Here is a 9,889-nt window from a genome sequence, read left to right as displayed (position 1 = left end):
CATGGCCTCCTTGCACGAAGTAAAATTTTTGTGCTAACAAGTTTGGTTAGTGCATTTGCAATATTATCATGAATCTTAATCTCTTCAACTCAATATGTCCATTTGTAATTAACTCACAAAAATAATGCTATTAAGCATTCACATGCTTAGTTTGTTAATGATACATGATATTCTTGCCTAAATCTATTGTACTCTTAATATTACAATGAATCTAAATAACCTTGCAATTAAAATTAATTCTTGTACACAATCTTTGTAACCAAACTACCTCCTTAGAGACATAGGTAGAAATCATATGCTTTGCTTCAATGGTGGATAACCAATTGTAGCCTACCTTTTACTCATCTAACTCACTACTTCTCCAAAAAAAGTACACACATACCCAATGGTGTACCTTTGACTATCCAAGTCACCTGCCCAATATGAATCAAGAAATCCCTATATGTCTAATGTCTTAACCATACTATTGGTCCCACAATGTTCCAAATAGTAATCAGAAGTACCTCACAAATATCCAAAGACCCTTTTAACATGATTCGAATGCTCTCTACCAAGGTTAGACATAAACTGACTTAAAGCTCCCACTGCTTGTGCAATGCCTAGTCTAGTCCAAACCATTGCATACATTAAACTTCCTACAACACTAGTATAAGTCACACTAGACATATCCAATAAATCATCATCATTCTTATGAAACATATCTAATGAAATCTTTGTTCCAAACTGTAAATGAATTCTTATTGATTTACAATCTAAATCTATTCAAAATAGTGCCAACATACTTACTCTATGGCAACTAAAGTTTTTTTTTGTTTTCTCAATCTCTTTTGATTTCCTTGCCAATTACATACCCAACAACTTCCAAATCCTTCATATCAAATTTCCTTGAAAGTTGAGTTTTCAACTCACCAATGATTGTCTTAGAGTTACGGAAAATAACATATCATCGACTTACAAGAAAACAATTAGAATATGATCATTAATATATTTAATGTATACATAGTGATCTTCTTCACTTTTAACAAAATTCAATTTCATGAAAAATGAATTAAATTTTTGATACCACATCTAGGGGGACTATTGTAAACCATATATAGATCATTTCAGCCTACAAACCAAGTGTTCCTTCTCTTTTACCTCAAATCCTTAGTGACACAAACTCTCCTTCTTCCAAGTGCCCAGGTTAGTTGTGAGACCTCCTTTACCCAACAAGAGGGGGGGAAGGGTGGTAGATCATGGTTGGTTGAGTAGCAATTGGAATATTCATCCTCACCTTACAAGATGGATCCCTAGGAGGGGAAATGGGAGATTTACTACTACTATTGGGTTTTGAATCAACTTGAGCTAGGGGCTTTGGGAGCCAACTTTGAAACATTCAATTTCTTATTCCATCGGTTAATGAATGTGGATGAGCTTTTCTCTTATTTTGTAGGAAGTATTGGCCATAATAACAGTTATGCTTAGGTATTTGGGCACAAAGATGCCAATGGACAATCTCAAATATTATACGTGAAGTATTAGTAATGATAGCATTCATTGGGTAGATTAATACATTGGACCCATTGCGAATAATGGATTTAGCCAATTTATATATCCATAATATCTGTGAGGTATATCTCCACACAAACACGTCCATATAGATAAACCAAGTAGAATCTTTTAGGTTCTACACATATCATATTACCTAGCAAAGGCACTATTTGGGACAAAAAGTTCCAACAAGGTAGGGGAGATTGAGAAAGTCAACCCAAACAAGAGTTTGAAGAGACTTGTCATTTGAAACAACAAAGTCCCAATTTCGAGGTTAGAGCGCTAAAAGTGAATAATGGACAAGTGTCACGAATCGTTTTATTTAATATTGTGCAATTTAAAGATGTAATGTGATTTTGAAATTCAAAATAGATTAGATCATTCATAATCTAGTATGAGGAAATATAATATGCTTTTTACTCCTGCAAATGATATGAAATTCAATATTCTTTTGGGTTTGTCAATGCTGATAAAATTTTGAGTGCAAGTAATGTAGGATGAGGTGAAGGAGGTCGAAGGCGAGAACACGAATCAAGTAGAATTGCTTTTAACTGAATGACTTCGATAGAAAAGGGAATCTTTCACACACCACGTTAGGATTTATAATTTGCATCTTGAAAGTGTGGATGATTTAAATGACCTTATTTGAGTGTTTGTTCAAACTGAAATGATGAATTTGGAATGAGTAGTAGATTGATTTAAATAATTATACATGTGTATTGATTGTATGATGTGAGTGGCGATTGAATTGAATTTAAGTTGCATGAGTAATGGTGAAATATTAAGTTTTATGGTTAAAAGAGATAAAATGTATAGATGATTCGAAAATGAATATCGACCCTAGGTTTTTATGTCCTTCTTGTTCAGCTATGTAAATGTATGAAAAGAGTACTTACAAGTTTAAATTTTGTAAATTAAATAATAGTCTAATATATATATATGAGAAATTTATTCAATCATATACATATATCAATAACCAATTATCGTGAAATTTGATTTCGTCAAATGTTTTGTCTATTCATATGAAATTTGTCTAATAATAATTTGATCATCTATTTGTAAATATCGAATATGTATGTATGAAATTAAATTAGGAAATGAAAATATGATATATATATATTTCTTTATCAAAGAAAAGGTTTATCAAAGAATATATTAAAAACAAAGTTTAATGTTTAATGAAAAGTCATTTATAAATTATAAAACATACCATATTATAAATATAATATTAAACATAATAATAATATAAGGTGGCGGGTTGAAAAAGGTGGTCAACCGTTTGAAGCAAATGGAAGAGCTGCCTTGGTCGGTGTGTAAACAGACTCCTCCACCCACGGTAGCCGCTTTGGTTGGTTTGATAACAGTCTCCCTCCATCCACGGTGGCCGCTATCAAAGCATTAACGCAGGTCAAATGCGGTGGGAGGCAATAAGGTAAGATGTTTAAGGTAGGCGTAGCTTAAGGGAGATACTACCGACTACCACTAATCCCATTTGAAACATAAACAACGTGTAAAACACTCCCACAACTTGGCATGCAATACCACTCTGCGGTGGATAAGCTGAAGTCGACAGGTTCCATGCAGCAATCAAGCTCCAACTAAAACGGTTGGAAGCTTTAAACAATAAGACTCGAACTTGCCACAAAACAAGGATGGTATTTAATCCATAAGACTGCGTGGAGAATATAGTTACAACCACATGACAATAGAAATAATGGAACAGTAAATAAGACCCAAAGGATAGCAGCAAACATAGCCAAGATTAGAATAAATAGACGTATGCACACACTCATTCACTTCATTCTTTCTCACACGAGATTAGAAGAGCGATAATTCTTGAAGAGAGAGTAAGAATAGTTTGATAGAGAGGAAGAATAGTTTAAGATAGAGGTAGAATAGTTTGATAGAGAGGAAGAATAGTTTGAGATAGAGGTAGAATAGTTTGATATAAAGGAAGAATAGTTTGATAGAGAGGAAGAATAGTTTGAGATAGAGGAAGAATAGTTGGATGTAGAGGAAGAATAGTTGGATAATATCGTGGAGATTGAGCGATAGAGAGATAGTTGGATAGAGATAAGAATAGTTGGAGAGAAAGAGAGACTTGCGATCAAGGCGTGGAATCATTTGACGAAGAACGACAAGGTCAAAAGCTTACAATCCACTCTAAGTTTCCAAGAGGTTAGAATCCTTTGTTTATGTTTTATTTTATTCGTTAAATTTGGTATAAAATTTGTTGAAATGGAAGTTTAGATAATAGATACGTATGTCCAAATGGGTATCAATTATTAATATCGTATTTGAAATGCTTTATAAACCATTGTGGAATAAAAGAAAAGAATTTAGAGAAAAGATGTTGATAATATCGTATTTTGCACAAAAATAATTAGTTTAATTCTATTTTTAGAATGTGTTTGCGTACTTTTGTTTACATATGAGATTAATTTCATACATGTTTAACACCTTCTATTGTATGTACTTTATTTTGGTCAAAAGATTGATTTTAAGATTATTGCTTATAAAAGTTTATCGTTTTTATGAAAGATTGTCTTCGAAAGATATATTAGACAAGTAATGATTAGTAAGCAACAAAAATGATATCTCTATTTTTGTTTTAAAAGAAAGATTGTATTCTCAAAAGAATTTGTGTTTGAGGGAATCAAGCTAGGGTTAAGCTTAAGTTGGAAAAATTTACCTTTCGGGATGGGTGCCGAATGTGGATGCTTTAGGGAGAATAGTTGCTTTTTCCAACTATTATTTTGTTGTGCATGGCATATACTCAGCCAAGTTATTGTTTTAATTATCCGTAGAAAAAGATGGAAATTCCTTATTTATGCTCTCTACCACATCCTAGTATGATAGCAAATGCTTGTTTCTTAGAATGAACTAGGAAAAATGAAAATCCATATATTATCTAGGCATGCACCAAATTCCCTCTTGCTTTCGAATTCTTTGGTTAAACCAATTCGTGCAGGGTCGGGTATTCTTGATTGACCAAGAATTCCGGGGAAGCATAAGCTTCAAGGTTGGGCGGAAAAAGCGCCTGATTCTTGTTCTCATCTACGTTCGAAAGACAGAAGGAAGTGACTCAGACTAAAGATCGACGAATGCATCTTCTTGTATATTCTTAAGGCAATCTGGAAGCCTAAGTAGGAAATAAGAACTTCTTTGTATTGGATATTGTATTATTCATGTGCATTATTATGATATATTCGATGTTTGCTTATATCTTGTATAAAATATGCTTAGAGATTGAAATTTTAAGTTTATTTATGAATAAAGCGTAGTTTAGGGTTAGATCCTAGATTGACGTCTTTACAACAAGCTAGGGGCCTTGCTTGAGGATAACCTCTACATTTTTGGCCTTGGTGAAATGAAAGAGAAAAAACACTTTGAGGATGTTTTACATGGCAGTAAGCTAGATCCCATGTGGGTTCCAAGCTTTGTCAACCTAGTCTCTAAGTGTGCTTTTAGAGGGGACCTTTCCCACAAAATATCTAACTAAAGTGAAATTCTCAAACCATTTTCAAGAACTATCCAATTAAGGAATGTGAAGAGCCACATCTGATGGTGTTTCAGGGGATATACCTCATGGAACACCTTGGGTACAAACTTTCAAGGGCATTTGAGTTGGGAAGCCATTGGACATTGTCAACCATTCAACTCTAATAGTATCAACTATGGAGGAATCAATTGTTGAGGCCATATAAGGATAGTTGAAAATGCCCACAATCCATGCAATGTAACTCGTATAATAATAAATGCAAGCAAGAAAAAAATCTGTAGAAATGCAGTATGACATAAACACATAGCAAAGCCAAGGCCACCAATCTATTTATCAATATTTGAATACTCTTGTCATTGCAAAATTTCAAATTTCAACCCCCCTTAAAAATATTCCTCACAAAAAAATTCACTAGTTTAAAATCAATGTACAAGTTTTTTGTGTATTCACCACCTTTGTTACATGTTCAAATCATTGATATCTAATTTGAAATTAATAGTAGATAAACTTTTCTTGCACACTTCATAGTCTTTCACTAATATCAAGTCTAAAAAATAAAAAAAAGTATAATACACATTTACAAAAAATAGGTATAATACAAATTTAGCAACCTCTGCGTTCAAACATCCAACTTGGGCTTATGTGTATGCTTATTTGAATGACCCCTCATATCTAGTGAGGAAACTCATGGATAACAATGCAAAGCAAATGATGCCTTGCTAGAATCTCATAGTCTCTATATCATACATCCAACTTGGCCTTGATGCCTATGCTTATTTCCATGGCCTTTCATATCTAGTCAAAGAACTTGTGGACGATGATACATTTGAGCAAATAATGAAATGCTAGAATTTGAAATTATTATCATGAGTAAAGAGAACCACCCACGCATTTGCAAACCATTCAATTAAGGATTTTTTTAATAGTATTGGTTATCCAAATTACTTTAGGGCATTGAGAATGTTGTAAATTATAAAGATGTAGAAAGGTGAGAACAATAAACTACATTTGTGATGAGCATGCATTAACGGATGTTAAAACTTATAAACTTGTAAAAAGATTTAGGTAATAGTTTAATACAATTTCAAATTTATATTCTATAATCTTTTATAATCAATACAACATTTTAAATTCAAATTATATACTGAATTTTCATATCTACATTTCAAATCTCATTCTAATCCATCATTAAGAAGTAGAAAAACTCGATTATAAATTATGTAATATGATTCAAAATATGATAACCTTGTTAATGGGCCCTTGGTCTACTAGTGAAGTTGAGTGGTTTTGAATGATTCCACCAAGAATCAAGTCTTGTTGAGTGCAAGGCCCCAACATCATAAGGGATGAGGTTAGGATTGTGCCCTCGACAAATTTGGTTGAGTGAATACCCCTTAGTTTTTGGCTCTTAGTCGAAGACGTTGAGCTTATGACTATAGAAACCCTCCATATATGTATGTGTGTGTGTACACAATTACACACACATATGTATGTATGTATGTATGTATGTATGTATGTATGTATGCATGGATGTATGTGTATGTGTGTGTATGTACATACATATACATGTATATATCTATATATGCATGTTTATATATATATATATATACATGTATATGTATGTATACATACATATATGTATGTATACATACATATATGTATATACATGTGTGTGTGTATATATATATATATATATATATATATATATATATATATATATATATATATATATATATATATAAACTTGATTAAAAAGATCAATTTTTTGGTTCAAATGATTTAAAGAATGTTTATATCTACATTTCAAATCACACTCTAATCCATCATTAAGTGGTATAAAAACTTGATCATAAATTTTGTAATATGATAACCTTGTCAATGAGCCCTTGGTCTACTAGTGAAGTTGAATGGTTTTGAATGATCCCACCAAAGATCAAGTCTTGTTGAGTGCAAAGCTCCTACATCATAAGGGATGAGGCTCAAATTGTGCACTCGACAAATCTGACGAAATAAATACCTCTTAGTCTTTAACTCTTAACCAAAAAGATTAAACCTATGACTATAGAACCCTCCACACACACAAAACATCAATAAAAAGTGTAATGAAAAGATTTTTTAAATGAAGTCATACAGTCGTAATCAACAAGAAGAGTTGATGAAACACTGCCAATTTGAATGCAAATGTAGGTAGTAAGTTGGAGGGATATAAAAAGAGTATTATTTTGTACCCCACAAGTTTTTTATATGTTTGTGTGTACACAAAGACTTGCGTGAAATCCAAGACTAAAACTGCAACTAGTTAATGAGTATATTTTTAAAATATAAACACATTTCGTGCTTGATTAAAAGTCGTTGAAAACCAGTGAATATTCTTTGACTGTTTCCAGAGTATTAGATTGCTTATCACGTTCATTAGACTTCCAAACCCATATCTTGAACATGTCCACACAGACGAATTGTCTGTGACGTGTGGGGTTACTTGCAGAGAGAAGCATTCTTAGTCCACGTAGCTTATAGAATTTCTACTTGAGCAGATAAACTCAAGAATCTTGACTTACTATTTTGAATATCGATTACACGTTTTTGACTAAGGTTGAATCTGGGGCATCTTTGTGGAAAATCCTGTCCTTTGTTTGAATCTCGTTGCAATGCTACAAATTGCAGAGCTTCTGAAAAGGGTTTCATTGCAATTCAGAAGTTTTCTTTATTCCAGAGGGTAGATATGGTGTGATTGCCTTCCACTGTGAGAGTTTTCTTGTTTGAAGTCATTGGTTTTTGGGTTGTAAAACCTTTATATAGTGAGGAAATTGTAATTCATTCATCTATCAGTTAATCTGATCTTTGATCATTCCATCAAAAATTCTCTTGATCAAATTGATCAAGTAGAACAACTTATTTGTGTTTCGGTTTTGTATTTCTTTCATGATGAAGTCCCAAGCCATGTTTGGGGGTTCTGAATGTGAAATATCATTCAAGCAGACTACAACTGCAATGGCACCAACTTTTGTTACAACAGATAGGCATAACTTCAAGGAAACTGTGCAGAAACTCACTGGTGTTTCACAGGGAGAAAAGCTCCCTGTCACCATTCCTGCAAGAATTTCAAGCAGAGGCAGGGGAGTAGCAGAGATGGAATCAGATGCTGTGATGAAGAATATGATTGAATTGGGTCCTCAGAAATCAGAGTACAGGCTCCAGAAAAGAAGGAAAGTTGAGAGAAACTTGGAGATTAAGTTGGGTTTCACTGTTCACGACCCTGGTAATGCAATGAAGTTAGCAGGCAATAAGTATGCGTTATCACCCACTCTGATTCCCAGCCCAATCTCTCCTCTTGGGGCAGATCTGTTTAGCTACAGTTACAGCCCATCATATTCTTCTACCCCTACATCATGCAATCAATCCTCATATTTGGAGGAGGAAGTAGAGGAGTTCTGTTTTAGGCCATTACCAAGTCTGAAAAGTGAACCAAAGTTGCTTCCTCTTTTTCCCCTGAGTTGCTCAACGCAACCCACCAACACCTAAAAGTTGTTGTCTTTGGAGTTGTTTCCTTCAATTCCTTACAAATCCCTGGTAGGTTTTTTCCAAATGCCTTTAGCAAAAAGATCTTCAAATACTTTACAGAGTAAATCTAGCATCATTTTGCTTTGATGTAAGTAAAAAGATCTTCAAATGCTTTACGGAGTAATATAGCATCAATTTGCTTTGATTAAGTGTGAAGGACATCCAATTGTTTTTGAAAATAGATGAAAGGCATAATACTCTCTCAGTTGAATTCAGTTTTTGTTACTTTTCATTATCACTCAATTGAAGAATTGGGTTTGGTGCTTCAAAATTGAATTTCTTAAAAAAGTGAATTGTCCATTCTGTTCTTTAAATTTAGTTGATCAATGTTGTTTCTGGATTTGATTGTTTTTTTTTTATCAGTAAAGGCAGAGTCAGATTTGTATTAATTAGTTTTAAATACATAGGTTTGTCACTGAATTCCAAGACAATAGAAAAAGAAAGCCCCTGCACTTAGAGAGCACAGAGGTCCCTCCAAAATCTGAAAACCTTTAATCTTATGGTTTAGCCATTTTTCTAAACCATAGAAGGTTTAAAAGTCCAGAAAAAGAAAACACACTATAAACATGTATGTCCGATTTTCAACAACCTAGGAACAGAGTTTTTGAACGCAAAATTGATATCTAATAAAAATATACATATATAATTGCATAACCAGTAATCAAAATGAGATATCCACAGAAAGCCTAGCTTGAGGAGGGAATGTCAGGTTGTTGAAGCTGCTTCCTTGGACGGCCTCGGCCTCTGCTTGCTGAAGAGCCCCGGCCACGACCCTTGCTCCCACGACCACTGCTTGGGTCGCCTCTGCAACTCTGATCAGGTTTTGGCTCAGCTTCTGCAGCAATCAAAGGCAGGAATCCATTCAACCTTGCAAATTGGAACAGAATCTCCTCTTTCCCTTGAGCCTCTGGGTCTTCACCCAAGAAACGCCATTTGAGATAGCTCAGCCCTGCACTAGCGAACGCTCTATGCCTATTCAATTCAATGCCCTTCTGGATTTGATTGTTGATAACATTAATCTTTTAAATTAGTCTTCTTCACTCTGAATTGTCTTTACGTTTGAGATTTTTGATGAAAACTCTTTCATGGGCATGCACTGTTTCAAATGTTCCAAGAATTTTATTAAAAAAATGTCATCTTGGCTTTGCTATTAGTAGAATTTATTCCACTGAAACAGAGATGCTCACAGATCCTAGCTTGGACTGGTTTTGATAATCTGAGCTTTGATATCATGTTAGAGTTTTCACAAATCAGTTAAGATTCAAACTTATGACCTCCCATTTACTGGGGTGCTCT

The 9,889-nt window shown here is 33.8% G+C and overlaps 1 protein-coding gene across 1 annotated transcript; it reads left to right on the top strand.

Moving 5' to 3' along the window:
* The first annotated feature begins 7,462 nt into the window (after positions 1-7,462).
* Positions 7,463-8,749, top strand: LOC131067022 (VQ motif-containing protein 4). Its single transcript, XM_058001956.2, has one exon. It carries the CDS (start codon positions 7,955-7,957, stop codon positions 8,552-8,554), a length of 600 nt encoding a protein of 199 aa, XP_057857939.1. The 5' UTR covers positions 7,463-7,954; the 3' UTR covers positions 8,555-8,749.
* The last annotated feature ends 1,140 nt before the right edge of the window (positions 8,750-9,889 follow it).

This window comes from Cryptomeria japonica, chromosome 3 (genome assembly GCF_030272615.1).
Source record: "Cryptomeria japonica chromosome 3, Sugi_1.0, whole genome shotgun sequence".
Classification (NCBI taxonomy): domain Eukaryota; kingdom Viridiplantae; phylum Streptophyta; class Pinopsida; order Cupressales; family Cupressaceae; genus Cryptomeria; species Cryptomeria japonica.
This window is presented reverse-complemented; position numbering and strand designations above follow the sequence as displayed.